The sequence below is a fragment of the Entelurus aequoreus genome, linkage group LG07, assembly GCF_033978785.1.
Source record: "Entelurus aequoreus isolate RoL-2023_Sb linkage group LG07, RoL_Eaeq_v1.1, whole genome shotgun sequence".
Taxonomy (NCBI): Eukaryota; Metazoa; Chordata; class Actinopteri; order Syngnathiformes; family Syngnathidae; genus Entelurus; species Entelurus aequoreus.
In genome coordinates this window covers 39,466,344-39,489,956 of record NC_084737.1, presented here as the reverse complement: position 1 = coordinate 39,489,956, position 23,613 = coordinate 39,466,344, and the positions used below count along the sequence as shown (strand labels likewise).

Here is a 23,613-nt window from a genome sequence, read left to right as displayed (position 1 = left end):
GACGTCAAAGACATGCGCCGTAAGGATCATTTCGACCCAAATTGTTTTCATGCGCTCCAATCTTAATGACTATCAACATTACCCCCCCTCCTCAATTGGAATTAAATTTTGATCCGATCGTGTGTAATCGGTTCAGAATATTCCAAATGACATGTTTACATGGACCGTTTTATTGCAGTTAGGCTTTTAATCCGATTAATTGTGTCCATGTGCACATCGCTATTTTTACAGTGGCCCGTGTTACAGTGGTCAAAAATTGTTAAAAACCTTTGCTTTGTTTTTAATAATTTTTTAGGCCTACTGTGTTACTGTATATTTGATGAGAGCAAAGTTTTTTCTGGGGTGGTACTTGGTAAAAAAAAATTTTAGAACCACTGTTCTATGGTGAGGCCATGTCCACACCAGCCACACAAGCATAGTTTCAAAACAGTATAACTGTCTATAACGCCTATGTTCATCAATATAGTGATATATTACGTATAATAACATGACTTTAAAATCAAGAAGGTTTTTTAACGGCGCGTGCGTGTTGAAAAGCATACGCATGCATATCGACTGCTACACGAAATGGATCAACACCCATAAGTAAATACACTTATGTTCTGTTGGTAAAGGAACCGTTTGCAACTTGCTCCAAGTTACATTTTTGAAAGCAAAAAATAAAACAAGAACATCACCGGCTATTAGGCTTGTGAGCAATACACCAATGTGACCGGATATCTGGTTTGACAAGCGAGCAATTTGGCTGCATCGGTAGCAGCCACTACAATTGATAAAAATCAGCTACATGTTTGTAGGTTAATCGAATATAGAAACATAGGCCGTGTATTGCGCAAGACTAGCAATCGGTTGACAGTTTGTCCTTAAAACAACGCCAGAAATGTCCGCAAAATGATTCATGCACATGCTCCTGTCAGCTTGCCTCACTTAAGACACAAATAGATGTAAAGCAGCACCAGCCACTCATGCATCTTTGCTAGCAAGCCAGCAGCTAACATCCGTCCACAGTGCAAAGCTGCTTCTAAGTCAGCAATCCTCGCCTCCATGGCAGCAAATAAGCTACATTTATTACAAGTATTACTGAAGGATGAGAACAGATGAACATGTTACACAACACATTGTAGGATACAATAAGCCATGCTAACCGATGCTAACAGCTAAAATAGAGCTCACAGTGGTAGGCGCATCGACACAAATGACGATATAAGTATTGTATGATCAATACTAGAGTGATTAGCTCAATGTCGCTATCACAAAATCTGGGCATCGAAGATAATTGTTATGTTTTAAGTTGCAAGCAAACATTTCCCAACGCTTTTGCTGTAATTGATTGGAACATTCCAACTGCTACATGTTAAGATTATTGTTCTTTTTTTGGGGGGGGTGGGTGTCACTAATTAAATTGAATTAATTTTGTTTCAATGGGCAATGTTGATTTGAGATACAAGTGTTTTATGGTCAGAGCTCCATCACAGAATCAATTAAGTCAGTAAGTTGAGATATGCTGTAGATTTTTTTAAATGTCTATACTTTATACCAGGGGTCACCAACGTGTTGCCCGCGGGCATCAGGTAGCCCGTAAGGACCAGATGAGTAGCCCGCCGGCCTGTTCTAAAAATAGCTCAAATAGCAGCACTTACCAGTGAGCTGCATCTATTTTTTTTATTTTATTTATTTACTAGCAAGCTGGTCTCGCTTTGCCCAACATTTTGAATTCTAAGAGAGACAAAACTCAAATAGAATTTGAAAATCCAAGAAAATATTTTAAAGACTTGGTCTTCACTTGTTTAAATACATTCATAATTTTTTTTACTTTGCTTCTTATAACTTTCAAAAAGACAATTTTAGAGAAAAAATACAACCTTAAAAATGATTTTAGGATTTCTAAACACATATACCTTTTTACCTTTCCTTCCTTTTCTTCATGACAATTTAAATCAATGTTCAAGTAAATTTTTTTTTTTTATTGTAAAGAATAATAAATACATTTTAATTTAATTCTTCATTTTAGCTTCTGTTTTTTTGACGAAGAATATTTGTGAAATATTTCTTCAAACGTATTATGATTAAAATTTTAAAAAATGATTCTGGCAAATCTAGAAAATCTGTAGAATCAAATGTAAATCTTATTTCAAAGTCTTTTGAATTTATTTTAAAATGTTTGTTCTGGAAAATCTAGAAGAATTAATGATTTGTCTTTGTTAGAAATATAGCTTGGTCCAATTTGTTATATATTCTAGCAAAGTGTAGATTGGATTTTAACCTATTTAAAACATGTCATCAAAATTCTAAAATTAATCTTAATCAGGAAAAATTACTAATGATGTTCCATGAATTCTTTTTTTTAAGTTTTTCTCTTCTTTTTTTCGGTTGAATTTTAAATTTTAAAGAGTCGAAATTGAAGATAAACTATGTTTCAAGATAAACTATGTTTCAAAATTTAATTGTAATTTTTTTCGTGGTTTCTCCTCTTTTAAACCGTTCAATTAAGTGTAAATATAATTAATTATTAAAAATAACAGAGTTAAAGGTAAATTGAGCAAATTGGCTATTTCTGGCAATTTATTTAAGTGTGTATCAAACTGGTAGCCCTTCGCATTTATGAGTACCCAAGAAGTAGCTCTTGGTTTCAAAAAGGTTGGTGACCCCTGCTTTATACAATTAAAAGTTGTATTAAAAGCAAATTGTTCATCTGCGTGGTAAAATGTCTGGCTTTAATTGCGGTCACTCACGGCTGTTTCGTACACTGCACGCTCCGGGTATGTGCATGTGTACGAAACAGCCGTGAGATTATGTCATTAAGACACAAACCTCAAAGCTCTGTTTTACTCATTTTATTACAAAAGTCTTAGTTTTTAAGGACAAAAGTATAAGAGGCCAAAATGCATACAAAAGTATGAGTTTTTAAAATATTCATGTTCAAGTGGATATGGCCTTAAGTTTCTGTGCTGTGATCGCAGTATAATTATAAACTTTCAAGGACAATAGCTGCCACCTCTGCTCCCAGAATGCATTTCACCTGTGTTAAAACAATGTCTGCTGAGATTGTTGCATTTAATTAAGCGAGGAGGGGGGGAAAGTATTCAGAGACAAACATTATTACGCTGTCACTCTCTTGTAATAATAGTACTTTGTGTATTCCAACATATAATTTCACAACAATTGCTGATTTACCATAATTCCATAGCCAGTGGGCATCTAATTACACGTAATGACTGTCGGATATAGATGCAATTTAAGGTGTCCAATGCCGTGTCCACATGTAGAGTTGCAGGCACACTTAGATCTCCATGACAACGGAGAGATGATATGAAGTGCTGTTGAACTTGGCGTACTGTCAGTGGTAAACATACGAGCCAGGCCTTCCCTCTCCCAGGCCCAGATGTGAGGCTCACAGGCCGTGTGAACGCGCAGCCTGAAGCCAGTGCCAAAGTTTGCATGGTTAACGGACATGACGATGCCTTGCAACATGCTGAGTCATCAGAAGTGGGAAAGGAAAACAAAACAGACTTAATGGGATACATACACAGTCTGATATGCAGATGCTCACACAGGGAGACGCATGGGAGGCACAAAAAATACTCAATTTGCTTTGCCAGCATGTATGCATTATCCTGCTGTCAATTAAGAGTTATGCTTCCCACATTGTTTGCCTAAGCCAGAAAAGAAACATGTAATTAAAAAAAGTTATCTCCCTCTAGTGGAGGTGTACAACTGTGGAGTGGGAAGCACAGACTGCTCTCAGTGCTGGGGCCGTGAGGATCAGGGACACCTGTGCGGTTGGTGTGAAAACAGCTGCAGACTGAGGGACAACTGCCAGGCAATCAGAGATCAATGCCCAGCTCCACAGATCCAGAAGGTAAGAGCTCAGGGGACTACAAGTAGTTACATTCATAGCTGCATTCAGTCGCCACCTCCTCTCTGTAGCCCTCAGGGTGTATTATGGCGTGAATCATGGGGTCACTCACATGGTTTGGTGGCGTCATGCCCTGTCTGTCCACTGTCAGCTGCTCATACAATGTATGACGGACATTAATCAGTCATCAAACGAGTGTGCAATGGTGCTAACATTCCCATTGGCTGCAGTTCTCCAGGGACATTCTGTGTTCACTCAGCAGAGCGACTTGTACCTACATGTCTGTCCACAGTTTGGACAGAGCATAGAGGGTTCTTTTTGTATAAGAAAACCACTGATGACAAGAATAAGAACCATAGGGATTGTGTTAGGAGTCCGCCCTGCTTGTTTAGAGTAATAGTGTATGTCAGAGAAACACAGCTGGAAACATTTGAGAATGTAAAATTTAATTAAATTCTTCTGCTGTCACAAAACACAACCATTTAATTATAGAATTATTATCTGAGTTTGAATATTGTCTATCTGTGTTGGCCCTGCGATGAGGTGACGACTTGTCCAGGGTTTACCCCGCCTTCCGCCCGAATGCAGCTGGGATAGACTCCGGCACCCCCCGCAACCCCGAGAGGGTCAAGCGGTAGAAAATGGATGGACAGATGATATGATACATTTCAACAAGTTGTGGTTGATAACCTTTCCATTCTGGTCCTGTAGGTGGCAGTAGTGCTCATTACAAAGTGGTCCATTACTACCAAACAACTCGTAGAAGAAGCTAGCCTGAGATTTAAAAAAAAGTCTGTATCTGCACCAGTATTTAAATTATTTATTACATTTTGTCGAAGTCTGCTTAAGCATGGGAAAATGTAGCTGAATAATAATATATATATTAATAATATATATATTAATAATAATATAACTGAAAAATTGAATAGATTTTACATTTCTGGTACTAAATCTCTCTATTTATTGTCGTTCGTGAATGAGTATAAGTCAGGCTGCATCGATTATTTTAGTAAACGAGCAATGTATCCATTAATTTGTTCGATTAATCAGTGTAATCTAATAAAACACGCTTCAATGCGTCTTTTAAGAAAAACAAAATTAATAAACAAGGAGTTATCTGATGACTGTTTTCTTTCTTATTATATTTGCACATAACATTGAAATTGCACTTTTACCATGGGAGCATCACTATTTATTAGGAATGGGAATTTTTCAACAACTCCTGATTCGATTCAGTTCTGATTCTTGGGCTGAAGATTAGATTTTTATATTGATTCTTGATTCACACCTATTCTAGCATTATTTGGTACAGAATTGATAATAAAACCTTTTCGAAACAGGTTTGCTGTTACAAAAGCTTCTCTTGGCTGCGGATGTATGGTATATACGCAGAGCGCGGAAGCGTTGAGATGGCCTTAAAAACGTATTTTTTAAAATAGATACTTAAAAAAAGTTAATTCACAAAAATCATAAATCAATCTATAATCGGTATGAATAAAAAACACATTTCGGATGTGAATCGATTTTTTCAGCACCCTTACTATGTATTCCTTATATTTTTTTGAAATAGGGTGAAAAAAAATCTTTGTTGTCTAAAACCAGGTGATAGATAATAAATGAAGCACAACACTAAATGAAAAGAGTGTCTGATAAAGTATGATCAATTGAGTGACAATGTATTTAACAATTTAACATATACACATTTGAAAAAGTATTAATTAGAGGAGTGTTGTTTGATTTTTGGACAAACAACTGGTTAGCATTAACAAAACAAAAATTTAGATGTTAACAGGTCCTCACATGTGTTTGAATAAAACATTGGTTATGCAAATCAGACATATAAGATGGCTATCAAAATCGACGTTTACCTTGTTTCTGATTGTTAGCTGCTCTTAAATATGAAGGATGCTGTCTGTTAATATGTTGCATCAGCGATATAGTTACATGGTGAAATGCCAGCTCCGTTTGACAGTGCCAACATTTCGCCACAATGTCTGTATTTTTCACTTTAAAGGATCACACAATATTTGACAGCTTTTCTTGTTTTCTTTGGGCCCTTTCCTCTGCTACTCCCTCTTCTTTGAGCCAACTCTCTCGGCACTTTGCTTTGTCCGCCACACACAGACAGGCCACATCACCCACAGCACGACCTACATCACCATGGTGCACCGCTCTCACTATTGGAGCAGTGGATTTTTATGAATTCGTATTAATCAAACTAATGAAATGAAACGACAAAATACAAATAAAAAAAAATGTTCTGATCAAATTAATCAATTTAATCGCAGCTCTTTTTATAAGCAATTGACAGCCATTCCTCTCACCCAAAGTCAGCTGGGAGAGGCTCCAGCTCACCTTGCAGTAGCGAAAACGATAGACGGGATTACTTGAGGCTGTGTTTATAGGTCAGTAATGGGAGCGTGTTTAGTGCTAACTTGTTTTGTTTGCCGTTACCGAACACTCCATCAGTCCCATCCCGGCAGGAGGTCATGGGAAGCACGGCTCACATGAGACCCAATCGGGCTGAACTTCCTGTAGATAAAACCCTGAGTGGCCCCGGAGAATAAGCATGTCGAGCAAAGCGGGCGGACACACACACACACACACACACACACACACACACACACACACACACACACACACACACACGGTCTCACACTCACATTGGTCCACAATCTGTCATACAAATGGGCCATATTGAAGCATTCATGATATCCCTCATCCTTTGTAGCTGTCAGCATAGTGTGACTAACAGGATGCTGGCACACTAACTTATGTGCACTTCTTACGTGACTGAAGTTAGCGGCAATGAGATTCCTTCGGCGTGGGCAGACCATTGTTGCAAGACTCCCTCCCTCACACACATGCAAACACACAGTATTACTGACTCCCTCTGGAGAGGGGCGGGCCGCTGGAAGGATAGCGGCGCTCTGGCTCTTCGGGGTGTGTGATGCAACGTGTTGGCAGCCATGTTTTCCCAGACATTTTACCAAGGTTAGAGCCTTGGCGTCTGCATTACCAAAGAAAAAAACATAGCTTTTCTTCAACACATTTCTTAGACTTGTAGAGGTGCATTTAGTTGTAGTATGTTTTAGTTGTCAAGATAAGGGATCATCATATAGCTTGTATGTCCATTTACGTTATAATACGCTTCTGCCTTGCAGACTTTGTATCTGTAAGTAAAATAAAGCCATAATTATTTGATACTAGTTTGTATTGACAGATGTCATGTTTTAGACTTCAATATTGGTCAGTGTTTCCCACACATTCATTTATTTGTGGCGGCCCGCCACGAAAGAATTACGTTCGGCCTTTTTTATTTTTATTTTTTTATTTTTTTTTGTCCTGTCCAGCTTCTTAGGCAAATCATATAGTTGATGTAGATGCCCATAGCGGCTGTTCAGATTTACTTTACAAAAGAGAAGTGTAGGATACTTCTCTTGTTGCCTTATTTGTATTTGACTTTATTAAATGTATTTATATTATCATTTGGTGCAGCCGGGCCGGAGCAGGAGGGGATAGAAAGAGAGAAAAAAGAAGACAGAGGGGGAAATTGTGGGGACAAGAGGGGGATTAGACAGAGAGACAAAAACAACAACAGCAAACACAACAACAACAATAGAGCAACATCAGCAAATACGACATGTACAAATATGATGGTAATAGTTTATGTTACTGGTAAATACTATGGTTGTAGTAGTAGGCTAAAGTTAAATTATTTAGTATGCACTAATTAAAGGGGCAGCGATTTAAGAGACATTTTAGCTTTTATATTTTAAAAGATATATTTTTTGTAGGAACCACAATTAATAAATATATTTCAGTGAAAAACTTATTGTTCAAATCTGTATATAAATATGTACATAAAGTGTTGTATTTATATTGTAAAATGGATGGATGGATGGATGGATGGATGGATGGATGGACGTTTAAAACAAAACTGTTATTATTAATTAGTAAGTATACATTTTTTGAGCCTTTTTAGAGAAAATCATATCATTGTAGTAAATTATGCAAATTATTCGATGATGTCATGGTGACCACGCCCATAGCCACGCCCCCACCGCTACAGGTATCTTGGCAGTTTATGGGAAACACCGTTGGTCAATTTAAGACACCTATTACGGATGTCTAACTTGTGTGCTGTGTGGGTTCCCTCCGGGTACTCCGGCTTCCTCCCACCTCCAAAAACATACACTTGGAGATAGGTTGATTGGCAACACTAAATTGGCCTTAGTGTCTGAATTTGAGTGTGAATGTTGTCTGTCTATCTGTGTTGGCCCTGCGATGAGTTGGCGACTTTTCCAGGGTGTACCCCGCCTTCAGCCTTCAGCTGAGATAGGCTCCAGCGCCCCCTGTGACCCGAAAGGGAAATGTGGTAGAAAATGGATGCATGAGATGGCTATTGTGTGCTTAGCGGTTGTGTAGCTGCTAACTCCTAGTAGCCTAAAGCCTGCCATGTTTTTGTAAATGACTTCAATAAAATATAAGAAAAGACCAACCTTGTGTGCCTATTGGAGGAGGTTTAGATGTTAGCAGGCTGCCCAGTTTTCAAGGATTCAGAGAGCTTTATTAGTCATACCTCACATATTTGCACGGGTACGGTATGAAATTTGGACTGCGTAAGTAAACACGCTTGACTGATTGTACTTTAGGACACTTATATTGGAGATTTTAGAAGCAAGCTGATATCATCCAAAATATGTTTTTTTGCTGATATCGGACAGATATAATGTCGAATTGGGACACCACTAGTAGCAGTAGTAGTATAAATTGCAGCAGAGGGCTCAGACTCTGGTGCCCCGCATAGTCAAGGAAGGACATGGAACGAGGCAGGAACAAAGTCAGACACAGTAAGGAAATGGTTTTGGATTATGAGACAATTGCAGTGATTCACTATGCTGCACTAAATACAAAGAGTGTGTTGAAATGAAAACAAATCAACCACAGTTCTAACTTTGATCGGTTGGGGCACTTTCCAACTTGCCCCAAAGGCAAGTTAATGCCTTTTCTGCTCAGTTAATTTATTCTAAAGCAAAGCTAGTCCACCTTTTGTGGACTAGCTAGTGGTTAGAGGGTCCGCCCTGAGATCGGTAGGTTGTGTGTTCAAACCCCGGCCGAGTCATACCAAAGACTATAAAAATGGGACCCATTACCTCCCTGCTTGGCACTCAGCATCAAGGGTTGGAATAGGGGGTTAAATCGCCAAAAATGATTCCCGGGCGCGGCCACCACTGCTGCTCACTGCTCCCCTCACCTCTCAGGGGGTGATCAAGGGTGATGGGTCAAATGCAGAGAATAATTTCGCCACACCTAGTGTGTGTGTGACAATCATTGGTACTTTAACTTTAACTTTTAAAAGCGTCGAGAGCTATTTTTTTCAGGCATCTAAAACAGGAAGTGCTAAACATAGTTTATGTCTGACACGAAAAAGAAGTGAGGCATTACAATGTTGGGGGGAAGGATGGAGAGTTGCTTGGTCATAAAGAGGGTGTAGAAGCATCCAGTGTAGTCACAATGCTTTTCCTGTGTTTGTTCTCATCTTCTCTTTGATTTGCGTGATGGAACTGCACATGAAAGCTGAAACAATCTATAAAAACCTCATTTGATCAAGGTTGTAGCCGCATTAACAATGCATTAGAATGCAAGAAAACATTCCAGTCATCATTCCGAGGCGAGGTTTGTGTCGACACATTTCCACCCTGTGATCTCCGTGGAGGCCTGGTAGAGGCTGAGCTGTAAATCAAACCTCACAGACTTGTAAGAGGTGCAAATGAACAGCACGCCAGCTGATGTTGATGTCAGCGCTCTACAGCACCACAGCGACGTACATTGTGATGATAACATATAACTGTACTTTCTGCTGAGGTCTGTAGAGATGCCGGCTGCCCCAGCATGCCATGTTGTGTGCTTTTCATGTAAAGCGTTGGCGTCATAAGGAGGAAAGTGTGTTTATGAATGTGAACAGCTTGTATGTGGTGAAGGTAATAACAGCCGGGTGGCCTCGCAGTAACCACAAAAACATTTCATGCGTTGTAGATGTCACATAAGGAACGTGGGGTTTTTGCACCAAGCTAAAAAGCTTTACTTACTACGTTTGTATTTCATTGAGCCACAATGTCGCTCGTGGAGACGTAAGATTATCAGCATGCAGACACGGACCTTGCCCCCTCACCTAGCCCAAACAGAAGTGCTGTTTTCCAACAGGGCTAGAGCCAAGCTAATAACACAGAGGTGTCACAGTGACCGCAGCTCAGCCAGGGGTCATTAAAAAAAAAAGCTATATTGGCAAGATCGTTCTCCCGTCTGGGCTTCTGAGATGCTATCTTTAACTGAAATGTTCTCTCATTTCTTTTGGAGACTGTGAATCGGGAGGGGTGAAGGCAAGGGCTCAAATGACGTGTGAGACTGGAAACAACAACAGAGATGGCTACCAACAATTTTGGCAGACACATAAAATCATAAAAGGGAATGACTCTTCACAATAATTGAGGCACAGCATTCTCTCCTGTACCACCATCAGCATTCACTGTGCTCTCTGTTCCCCAAATTGCCTTCACACTCGTGCACCTATCTGCTGAGCCCTCCACCTCTCTCACTCTGCCTGTCTCTCGTGGGATGTGAAGGGGGCTCTTAAGCTGCTCTTTATTTGCATGTGCTTTAGAGGAGTCAAGGCTGAAAAGGCTCAGACAGTTAAGTGTCGGCTTTGTGTGCGCATGTGTGTGTATATACCTAGATTGCAGGTCCTTTCAATTGGATCTTGGTGTTTAGTAGGTGAGCACTTACACTAAACATTTGGCCTTTCATCTCTGCATGACTCTCCACAATAGCAACATTCCTCATTGGATTTTCTATGATATTTATGCTCTGGTCTTCTCCTGAGCTATTTGGCCATCTGTGACATTTTCACAGACATGTATTTATTCCTGTTGACAGCTTCACTCTGTCTTTTACAGATCTTCCCTATGAGGGGCCCAGTGGTTGGAGGCACCCACCTGACGGTGCAGGGCAAGAACCTGGGCCGCAGAGCAGAAACGGTCAAAGTCTCCATTGGAGAAGTACCATGCAGTGTCCTGCCTGAGCTCTACACTGTATCCACTGAGTAAGTTTACTGTAATATCAATTCAACAAATCAAAATATTGAAGAAGTATAGACCATCTGTGTCAAACCCGTTTTGATTGGAGGCCAACTTGCAGTTGGCTGCCCTCAGAACAGTGAATATCTAGTGCAGGGGTCGGCAACCTTTACCACTCAAAGAGCCATTTTGGCAAGTTTCACAAATTAAAGAAAGTAATGGGAGCCACAAAAAAAAATTTTAAATTTAAAATGAAAAACTCCGCATACAAAGCTTAAATGCCTTGTGCTATGTTAACCAGGGGTCTCCGACACACGCACCGGCACGCACTTTAATGTGGACATTTGATGTTAGTACAGCCCGCGAGTTTTGCGCTTGATAGCGTAATACTTGCCAACCCTCTCATTTTTCCCGGGAGACTCCCGAATATCAGAGCGTGATGACACTGCATTTGGCACCCTCTACAGTCTGCCCTAACAGTGTACCTGCTCGATCACACGTACAATGCAGTTTCAGCTTGTTCACGTAAGCGACAGCAAGGCGTACTACCTCAGCTGCCACACATCTTACACTGACGGTACCAATACCCAGAATCCCATGCAGCACTAACTCTTCCGTACTAGGTAAGCAGCCACACATCTTACACTGACGGTACCAATACCCAGAATCCCATGCAGCACTAACTCTTCCGTACTAGGTCAGCAGCCACACATCTTACACTGACGGTACCAATACCCAGAATCCCATGCAGCACTAACTCTTCCGCTCAACCAACGCACGGAGAGGGGGGGGGGGTTGATGTGTGGGGGGATTTGGTGGTAGCGGGGGTGTATAATGTAGACCGGAAGAGTTAGCGCTGCATGGGATTCTGGGTAATGGTTGTGTTGTGTTTAGGTTGTGTTACGGTGGGATGTTCTCCAGAAATGTGTTTTTCATTCTTTTTTGGTGTGGGTTCACAGTGTGGCGCATATTTGTAACGTAACAGTGTTAAAGTTGTTTGATACGGCTACCGTCAGTGTAAGCTGTGTGGCTGATGAGTAAGTATGCTTTGCTGTCTCCTATGTGTGCAAGTAATAACAACATGCAACATGTGGCTGGACTGGCATGCTGTATGTAAATGCTTGTGGACAATTACTGTAGTGCAGTTAGGGCACGCCCTTTATTTAGTAATTAGAGTGTAAATAGGATAACTTTTTCCCTGGGAGTAATCTATGAGAGGCACTGAGATCCATAAAACTCCTGGGTAAATCGGGGGGTCGGCATGTATGTAGCTGAGCCGCATCAGAGTGGTCAAGGAGCCGCATGCGGCTCCGGAGCCACGGGTTGCCGACCCCTGATCTAGTGGAACCTCAATGTATGAACTTAATTGGTTCTTGAACGGGATTTGTAAATAGCAAAATTTGTATATTGAAGGAAATTTCCCAATAAGAGACAATGTAAACATCAATGATGGGTTCCAACCTCGACAAATATCCATATTTTAGTTTATACACGTTGAACACAATATAAAGCGTTATCCAGTACTGTATATCAAACAAACACGATAAAGGGGATGATGGATCAACTTTGTATTTAACAACAAAGTCAAAATAACCACATCTACCTGAACTGTCTTTATTTGCACCTATGCACTCTGTCACTAGCCTTATGGTGCACTTACAGTTTGAAATCACAAAACTCCCTAACTTTAACAGCCAGAGCGCTACAATGATTAGGAATAGAAACTCAATCACTCAATCAATCAAAGTTTATTTATATAGCCCTTACTCACAAATGTCTCAATGGGCTGCACAAGCCACATCAGGGCAAGAAAAAAACTCAACCTTGGAAGGGACCGCAGATGTGGGGATCCCCACCTGGGTGACCGGTGCAATGGATGCAGAGAAGAAACAGTTAATAATGTGAGAGTCCAGTCCATAGTGGGGTCAACAGGGGATCCTCTTGCATGTAGACATGTCCGGGCGCAGAGACGTTACCGATTGATGCATAAGGAATGGTCACCCCGGTATCGACCTCATAATGTGAAAGTCCAGTCCATTGGGAGGCCTGCAGGGGATCATCTTGAATGGAGACAAGTCAGCACTGCATCGACGTCACCAATTGATGCAATGAGGAGTGGTCCATCCTGGGTCCCGACTTTGAACATTTAGTGCCTCATCCTTGGAGGCTGATCCGTGGTCATCTGATGCAGGAGAGGGGGGCAGAGCAGAAAAGGGAGACAGCAGATTAACTGGTCTAAAAAGGGGTCTATTTAAAGGCTAGAGTATACAAATAAGTTTTAAGATGGGATTTAAATGCTTCTACTGAGGTAGCATCTCTAACTGTTACCGGTAGGGCATTCCAGAGTACAGCAGCCTGAATAGAAAACGCTCTAAAGCCTGCAGACTTTTTTTGGACTCTGGGAATCACTAATAAGCCGGAGTTCTTTGAACGCAGATTTCTGGCCAGGACATATGGTACAATACAATCAGGAAGATAGGATGGAGCTAGACCGTTTAGTATTTTATACGTAAGTAGTAAAACCTTAAAGTCGCATCTTAAGTGCAAAGGAAGCCATTGCAGGTGAGCCAATAAAGGCGTAATAAGATCAAACTTTCTTGTTCTTGTCACAAGTCTAGCGGCCGCATTTTGTACTATCTGTAATCGTTTAATGCTAGACATAGGGAGACCCGAAAATAATAAGGTACAGTAATCGAGACGGGACGTAACTAACGCATGAATAATGATATCAGTGTCAAAATGGGATGAATTTTAGCGATATTACGGAGATGAAAGGAGACTGTTAAATGAGAGAGTTGGATCAAAGATAATACAGAGATTCTTTAGAGTCGCTTTGTGTAATTGTTTTGTTGTCAAAGTTGTTAAAGTGGTATTAAGTAAGTGCCGGTGTCTAGCAGGACCGATAATCAACATTTCCGTTTTCTTAGCGTTAAGATGCAAAAAGTTGCTGGACATCCATTGTTTAATTTAATTTAGACACGCCTCCAGATGACTACAATCTGCCGTGTTGGTCTGTTTTAACGGCATGTAGATTTGGGTGTCATCAGCATAACCGTGAAAGCTAACACCGTATTTGCGAATGATGTCACCTAGCGCCAGCATGTAGATGCTAAAGAGTGCAGGGCCAAGAACCAAACCCTGTGGAACTCCGCACGTTACCTTAACATACCCCGAGGTAAAATTGTTATGGGAGACACACTGCATCCTGTCAGTAAGATAGGAGTTAAACCAATTAAAGGCTAAGTCTGACATACCAATACGTGTTTTGATACGTAATAAAATGTTATGATCGACGGTATCAAAAGCAGCGCTGAGATCAAGTAGTAGCAACATGGATGATGCGTCAGCATGCATAGTTAGCAATAGATCACTAGTCATTTTTGAGAGGGCTGTCTTCGTAGAGTGATTTGCACAGTAACCGGACTGAAAGGGTTCACAGAGATTGTTTGACGGTAAATATTAATTTAGCTGCTGTGCAACAATGTTTTCAAGGATTTTCGAGATTGAGGGAGGGTGGGACACCGGCCGGTAGTTTACTATGAGGTCAGAATCGAGATTAGGTCTTTTGAGCAGAGGTTGAATAACCGCGTTTTTGAATGCTGGGGGAACAGTGCCAGAGGAAAGTGGTAAGTGAATAATATTTAGCACTGACAGTCCGAATATTACAATTAGCTCTTTGATAAGTTTCCCAGGAAGTGGGTCAAGTAAACATGTTGTTTGTTTTGTCCCATTTACACGCCGAAGGAGTTACTCTAATGTTATTTCTTCAAAAAGAGAGAGATTATCGTGGAGGGTAATATCCGGTTTACATACATTCGTATCTGCGTTAATAGAACCCAGTTGGAGCTGGGACGCGTTATCTTTAATCTCCTTTCTAATGAGTTAAATTTTCTTATTGAAGAAATTCATAAAATAATCAGCCGAGTGGGTGGAGCTAAAGGGTGGAGTCCCACCCTGAACAAATAGTTAGGATTGTTTTTATTGAAGTGAATGAGATTGGAGTAGTAATTAGTTTTAGCTAAGGTAAACGTGCGGTTATAAGTTATTAAACTATCTTGACATGCTTGATAGAAGACCTCATGTTTAGTGGCACGCGATTTGAGTTTCAGCTTACTACATGATAGTTTAAGAGCTCTGGTTTCTTCTGTAAACTAGGGGGTATGCCTTTTAGGGACCTTTTTTTGCTTTAGCTGTGCTATACTATCAATGGCGTTGCGCAGTGCATCGTTAAAGTTGTTAGTGAGGTTATCGATAGAGCCCACATAATTTGGGAATGATGCCATTACAGCATTAATTGTGACAGCATTAATGTTGTGGCTGCTAAAGAAGTGGTTAATTGTCGCTTGTTGACAATGAGTCAGAACTTCAAATTTGATAAGGTAATGATCGGACATTACTTTATTGTACAGGAGTACCATACCTTTGGAGGTGGTGACACCCCGGACAAGAACTAAGTCTAACTTATTACTGTTGCGATGCATGGGTTCATTTATTATTTGTGTAAGACCACAGCTATCAATTATAATCTGGAGCGCCACGCACAAAGGGTTTGACGGGGTATTCATATGGATATCAAAATCCCTCATTATAATTATATTATCTGTGTGCATAACTAGATCAGCGACAAACTCTGAAAATTCACTGATAAAGTCCGAATAGGGCCCAGGGTGGCGATAGATAACAGAGGTATAGCGGTGTGACAGAGCTCATAGTAAGCACCTCCAATGATTTATATTTATTATTTAGGTTAGGGGTAAGGTTAAAGATATTAGTGCGACCCCTCCAACCCTTTTAAGGGGACGGGCAACATGTGCATTCGTTTAGTTAGGAGGAGATGCCTCGTTAAGCGGGAAAAATTAATCTGGTTTTAGCCAGGTTTTGCTGAGACCAATGACATTAAGATTGTTGTCCCTAATGACCTCATTAACTAATAACATTTTGGGAGACAATGATCTGATGTTCAAAAAGGCCATATTATAGGTAGTGGGCTGTGTTGAGGAATTTTTGTTATTGGTATCCGTAGTACTGATGTTAATAACGTTACGTTTATTTTGTGTAGTGCGCCTCAAATAATTCCGATCACATGTAGGAATTGCTGTCATGAGGTGGCGACTTGTCCAGGGTGTACCCCACCTACCGACCGAATGCAGCTGACATAGGCTCCAGCGACCCCCCGCGACCCCAAAAGGGACAAGCGGTAGAAAATGGATGGATGGATCTAGGAATTGATCTGATGGGGATTTTGAGATTATTTGCTTGGTGCTGCGATAGATTGAATGCGTCATAATTTCACCTCAGTAGAGGTGGCAAATTAAAAAAAATCCACTAAAAATCCACTTAACCTTGTTGGTTAAGTGGACAGGTAGGGGGAGGTGGGAGGCAGCGTCAACAAAGCTGTGCATTTTTTCTGAATGTTTCAAACCACACATTGCTTGTCCATTGCTTTCTTTGGACTCATATTGAACTAGGAAAACGAGAAACATTTTGTAAAACGGCAAAAAAAAACATTAAAAAGCACACAAAGTAGCACAGTAGCTAATGACAGCACTGCACTGCTGAGTGAATGAGCACCGGAGATCGATCAACCCGCCCACAATGGCTGCACTGCTGGCACACAATAGGTGGATAAAAGGTTTGTGCATGGAGATAAGGTTCGTATAAAAACATAAATAAAAAAGTTTGCATAAAAGAGGGGTTCATAAATCGAGGTTCCACTGTACATAAATATACATGTATCATCGCCTTTCATTTTATTATACAATTAGCTATGCATTTGATTTAGGATTTTTTGTGTAAAATTTGATGGATAACTTGCTCTGAAATAATAAGTCAAGCAGATATTTAAGTATTTATTTTTACTTAAACAAAAACATGTTTGCAATATATATGATAACATTATATTGGTTGCTTGTTTACATATTAAACGTTAACTGATAAGCAATTGCATGCAGTACATGCATTGTTCCTGTCAAAATAGAAAAAACAAATACATTTTGTAAGAAAGAATAAGTTTATTGACACACATTATTTCCTGGCTTCCGCAGGCCTTAAAAAGTTATGTGGTGGGCGAGATCTGGCCCCCAGGCCTTTAGTTTGACACCGGTGGTATAGAAGATTTGATGGCAAAATCTGTTTGTAAAACTGTTAAAATCTGATTAGATGATATGTACAACAGCATGTTGTCATGGTAACCCACATGTCTGACAGTTATTGTCAGTGGCCAGGGGCATGATGGGCATTGATGTGAGAATGTCTCAGTTATGTGCAAAGTATGTCTCTTAAAAAGAGAAAACAAATCTCCACCTGCCTCATTATTTCACCAGCCACACTTATTGACTGGGTGAAGCAAGGGTGATAAAACAGCAACACAAATCTACTTCAGGTTACATTCAGCTGAGCAACGACACTCACTATTAAAATAATGCAAAACAAGTCATATGAGATAAACATGCTTTTTCATTTGATATTGCCAATCTTTTACCTTTACAATCTAGAGAAGCCTAGACAAGACAGTGATAAAGGGCAGCTGTTCTGATTGTCTTTTGTAGTTAACATGAGACATAAAACAATAGGAACATCTCTCAGTATGATATATGTGTATATACATATTAGGGGTGTGGGAAAAAATCGATTCGGATTCGAATCGCGATTCTCACGTTGTGCGATTCAGAATCGATTCTCTTTTTTTTTTTTTTTTTTTTTTTTTTTTTTTTTTAAATATATATATAATTTGTTATTTGTTTTATTTTTATTAATCAATCCAACAAAACAATACGCAGCAATACCATAACAATGCAATCCAATTCCAAAACCAAACCCGACCCAGCAACACTCAGAACTGCAATAAACAGCAATTGAGAGGAGACACAAACATGACACAGAACAAACCAAAAGTAGTGAAACAAAATGAATATTATCAACAACAGTATCAATATTAGTTACAATTTCAACATAGCAGTGATTAAAAATCTCTCATTGACATTATCATTAGACATTTATTAAAAAAAAAAAAAAAAAAGAATAGTGTCACAGTGGCTTACACTTGTATCGCATCTCATAAGCTTGACAACACACTGTGTCCAATATTTTCACAAAGATAAAATAAGTCATATTTTTGGTTCATTTAATAGTTTAAACAAATTTACATTATTGCAATCAGTTGATAAAACATTGTCCTTTACAATTATAAAAGCTTTTTACAAAAATCTACTACTCTGCTTGCATGTCAGCAGACTGGGGTAGATCCTGCTGAAATCCTATGTATTGAATGAATAGAGAATCGTTTTGAATCGGGAAAAAAATCATTTTTGAATCGAGAATCGTGTTGAATTGGAAAAAAAAAATCGATTTTGAATCGAATCGTGACCCCAAGAATCAATATTGAATCGAATCTTGGGACACCCAAGATATATATATATATATATATATATATATATATATATATATATATATATATATATATATATATATATATATATATATATATATATATATATATATATATTCACAGCCCTAACATATATATATATATATATATATATATATATATATATATATATATATATATATATATATATATATATATATATATATATATATATATATATATATATATATATATATATATATATATATATATATATATATATATATATATATATAAATGTGTCTTATAAAAGTATGCATTGCATTTACAGGATGTAGAGTATAGGCATTTCCATAAATACTGTATATACTGTCATGACAGTCAAGGAATTTATACTAAATATATTCTGTGATGTAAAGTCAAAGTTTTATATACCACGGTCGGTGGGGCCCATAAAATACTGATTGCGTTATTACTAAGATTGCCTTATATAGCAATCCTTACTTTTTTACCCTTTTTTATTTTAAAGTTATGCTCGTAGTTCGGCTGCCTAACCCTGCTTGGTGGATAGTGCCCCCACGTGATGTGAAGTGAATGGTGGATTGTGCTCCCACATCACAGAATGAGGCGGGCACTATCCACCAGTAGTACTGGACATCAGTGGATCAATGTTTTGTTATTTTCTTTTTTTTTTTTTAATCCTTTTTTCTGGATTTATTGTGTAAGTTTGTAAATATGCAATAATTTGGTTAAAAACAACACGATTGAAAAACAACGAGCGAAAGATCAGGGTCCATGCCACGGCCGCGTTATATCGAGCGTAGTGTTATGGGACCGCACTATTTCGAACTTTGAGTGTAGGTGTATCTAACTGGTAAGCAATATGTCTACTAAGATTTTGTAATATGAAGCTATCTTTTATATACATTTTTAAACTGCAGGTGTACCTAATGTTGAGGTCTCTAAATGCAACTCAGACACGAAATGAAAAAATTAGGACTGTCAAAGTAAACGCGATAATAATGCGTTAACTATAATTTCCTTTAACGGCTATCATTTTTTTAACGCTCGATTAATATTTTTGACCCTCGGTCCGTTCCGTAGTTTGGGGACATGTGTCATGGTGTCCAGTTACTGGTGAGCCACAGGCTTGAAAATAGCTAGCAGAACTACACAGAGAAAGGGGCACCTGACGGAAAGCTCAGCTCCAAAGCCATGGCAAGTCATTCTCCGGACAAGACTAGACAATTTTACCTTCAATTGCAAACGCTGAGCGCGCATTACTGCTTGGAGTGAAGAGGTGTTTCACGTCCATGTTTGGATTACAGTTCAGTGCTTTTATAACATAAAATGTAGATTATTACTCGAACTGCTTTAGTAAAATGGCATAAAAGCCCAGCAGAAAAAAAGACAGTAGAGAGGAAATATAAAGTCAAAGTATAAAGTTTTATCTGAGATTTTCGTCAAAATATTTCAAGTCTTTTCTCATACCAATCACAGATGTCCGGTTGGCGGCTTCACAATAACAACGCTACGCTTCACATCCGGTCTAACCAACTAAACAACGAAAAATTGTCTTACAATGCCATCATGCTATTCTGTTATTCTGTGTTATTCTGTGATATTTCTACCTAAATAAATGTCTTCTGGCAGATTGAAATTAATTGTATTGTAATAGCGGCGGCCATATGACGGAGGAAGGTTGTCTTTGAACAATCTCGTCTTCTTCTTTGCTACCACTGAGACTTGGTTTAATACTACAGGCATGCCTGCCATTGCCCTCTGCATTCCACATCAGGTAATTCCAATGCGTGAAGCTGCTATCTAAACATGGAAGTGTAGCTCCTCTCATTTTATATGCAGGTGCTCCTAAAGTAGGAATACAAATTCTGTATTCCTACAAAATACAAACTCTGGCAAGAGACCAACATACTGCAGGTATTTTTTTAAATTCTCTTTAAAAGCGTGTCTATATCCTTTTTGTGTTGAGCTGTTTCAAAAAGCACAATGTTTAAAAATATATAATTAAAGCAAATTCATTGTCCAGTCGTGGTATTAAAAACTTAAAAATGATCTGTACAGGGTACACTTTCTAATGACGAAAAATTATATCTTTCTGCGATAATTTTGAGTTAACTATGTTAACTATTAAAATGCGATTAATCGCGATAGATATTTTAATCGTTTGACAGCCCTAAAAAAAAAAAAAATTCACTCACACAGTCATAAGACTATCTGTCTGGGCATCTCTCTGAAGTTTGCATGTTCTCCTCCATTATTGCATGCAAGTTTCACTGGGCAGGCAAGTGGTCAGGGGCCGACAGGACCAAGACTGACCCCTGAGTCACATGTTATTGGCTTCACAGGGCGAGGTTTTGGCTAGTTGTGAATATGTTTCATCTCACATTCCAAAAATATGCATGTTAGATTAAATGGTGACTCTACATTGTCCATAGGTGTGAACATGAGTGTGAATGGTTGTTCTTATATATGTGCCCTGTGATTGGTTGGCGACCACCAAAAATCAGCTGGAATAGGCTTCAGCTCACAGATGACCTTAATGAGGTAAAGAAAATGGATGAATAAACCATGTCATTGCTTGCTTATTTTTGTTATTCAGTTATGGTACATTCATGACAATTGGTATGCAGCTCACCTCTTACTTTAGATGACTGAGTAGCTCAGGGACTATCACACCGTAACCATGGAGACTGCAGGGCCGGCCGTCATAACAGAGCTGAGTGGAAGTCAGCCACTCTACAGTTACATGCAAACTTCTTGCTATGAGGAGCTCAAATGGAACTGTTTATCTGGTCGCGCTTCAGTGAAGCCAGTCATTGCGTTAAAACCGGCGTGGGTGTGACCTGCGGGTCCAAACTGTCAATCTGGTTGCAGAAAACATTCCCCCAGAATGCATATGTACAACACACAGCGAATCGCATTTCACTCCAGGGATGATCTCATCTTGTATCGTCAATTTTCATTGGCTGCTTGTTATGACAGCAAAGCGTATCCTCAACAAATCATAACATGTCACCGCATCCAACAGTGTCAGCATGTCGAGCGTGTACGCTGGCTGCTTGATGTAATTGGATGTGATCCTCTGTCATCACATTAACTTAAAGCCTCTGCCTTCCACTTTAACAACTTTAAAGACCAACTTAATGTCCACATTTCACCTAAAGTGTGCACAATCTGAATTTCAAACCTTTGCCTCTAGAAACACACACTTGCACAAGTAACCTCATCTGTGTTGAGACAGGTGCGTGTGTGCGCAGAGAGGTGAGAGTTCACATCTGGGTAGCAAAAGGAAACGGCACACTTGTCAGGTGTCAACATTTTAATTAACGGCACAGTCAAGTTGAGATGTGCCTCATTTCTTGGAGTGCTTCTCTGGATATTCACCCCGGATTGCCCTCATTATCATCCTCATTGAGGTGCCCTCACCCTGTCCATTTAGTCAGAGTCAGACAACACGCCATCAAACAAATGCACGCAGACCTGATTGTTGATGATCTTCATCATCCACTCGAGGGAAATGATCGGAGGCATCTTCACAACTAGCCAAAACATCACCCTCTGAAGCCAATAACATCCCAGCAGTGCAGGAATGTGGCTCAGGGGTCAGTCTTGGTCCTGTCTGCTTCTATTTGGAGTGTGCATATCATTTATTTGGGGTTCTAGTGCATTATCATCACGTCCAGCACACAGAGTATTGCTTGAAGGCAACTGACTGATTTCACCATTGTAACTCTTTCAATAGATTTCTGTTGCTGAAAAGCAGATATCACGTGACGTGATTCTACGTGTAGATGATTTCTGTATCAGGTTTCAGACCTGCAGGTTGGATGTATTTAATGTTGGTCGTGTCTCTGTCTAAATGTGAAATGATGCAGTAGTCCATGACTGACAGCCTAATTTCAAAGCAATATTAGACACGCTTATGTAATGATGCTCTTGTAATTAATGAATGTATTAACTGAAGGCTGTCAGCGAAAGTTGGTTAAGATGATTTTAATGGTTATTTGTTTTCTTATTTACATATGTGGTTGGTATTATGCTACTGAGGTTCGGGTTTGGATGCCATTCAAAACATATTTATCATATTTTTTCTTTTAATGGAAGCGTTTTAAAGATGCCAAGCTGACACAAGAATCACCTGTCTGAGACACAATTTCAAAATACAGTGAAAATAAATAAACAACTTCCACCAATGCAGAAATAAATGCCAAATAATGGTAGACTTGTTATTAATAAAGGTAAAGTGTGACTGTTCCACATTATACCAAACAAAGTCCATAAAGTGCATGATCATTAGGGCTGCAGGATTTTGAGGGGAAAAAAAAGTCTGCCTAAAATTGCAATAGAGATTCAATTTTAGTTTTAAATAGGATTAGATTTTTAGATTGTATTTGTTTGATTGCATAAAACTGCTAAAATGATGAGTAAAAAAACTCATTTTACTTGTAGACTAGGGTTTATGTGTACATCTTCCATGTTCAATCAATCAATCAATGTTTATTTATATAGCCCTAAATCACAAGTGTCTCAAAGGGCTGCACAAGCCACAACGACATCCTCGGTACAGAGCCCACATGTTTGATTGCACCATCTTTGGCTGCTTGTCGTAGCATCATCATCGTCCACGGCCACATGTTTCAAACTAAGTTGACCTCCTTCTGCTGTCACGGGAGAATTTCCTTCAGCCGTTTTACACTGTCACCATTAAAACTTTTAGCAGACACTGTACAGTAATACTGCACAGTAATACAATGCAAGTGGTGTTTGTTATTCGTACACTGGCTGCAGTGCACACAAGCTTGCTGTTTCCTGTAACCACTTTTGGTTGGCCAGTAGGCCAACAACGTGTGACGTGAGACTCGACAATTTCGCAAAAGACGGAGGAGTGAGAAAAAAAACAAAAAACCTCAGCCACTTATTAGGTTAGGTTATCGTTACAATTAAAACCCCATGTCGATTTGATGTTGATTAATTTTGCAGCCCTAATGATCATGATGTAGATGATGAGTCAGCTGTTTCTTTCTCAAGTTCAGCATCAGGGACCTCTTACCTAACAACATTGTCATGGATGAATGTCTTGGAGCGCTCTTGTATTTTTTAGTCCATTATCCCTTCTTGTGGGTGTCATTTCTTTAGAATGATCACAGATGAGAAAGAAACAAAATCTCATAGTTATAAAAATAATGTAATTTCTTTGGGCCAACACACCACTAAAACTTGAGCCATGGATGCCCAGTCAAAAGAGCGCTGCCATAATCTTAGCTGTGAGCTCGGCTTGTCAGGGGTCTAAAAAT

The 23,613-nt window shown here is 39.4% G+C and overlaps 1 protein-coding gene across 1 annotated transcript in view; it reads left to right on the top strand.

The window, feature by feature from the left end:
* The window catches only part of plxnd1 (plexin D1), a 160,023-nt gene that overhangs the window by 74,904 nt on the left and 61,506 nt on the right, over window positions 1–23,613 (top strand). The window contains exons 12-13 of the mRNA XM_062053578.1: window positions 3,702–3,859; window positions 10,813–10,958. Of these exons, the coding sequence (XP_061909562.1) occupies window positions 3,702–3,859; window positions 10,813–10,958 (304 nt within the window). The remainder of the gene's footprint in view (window positions 1–3,701; window positions 3,860–10,812; window positions 10,959–23,613) is intronic.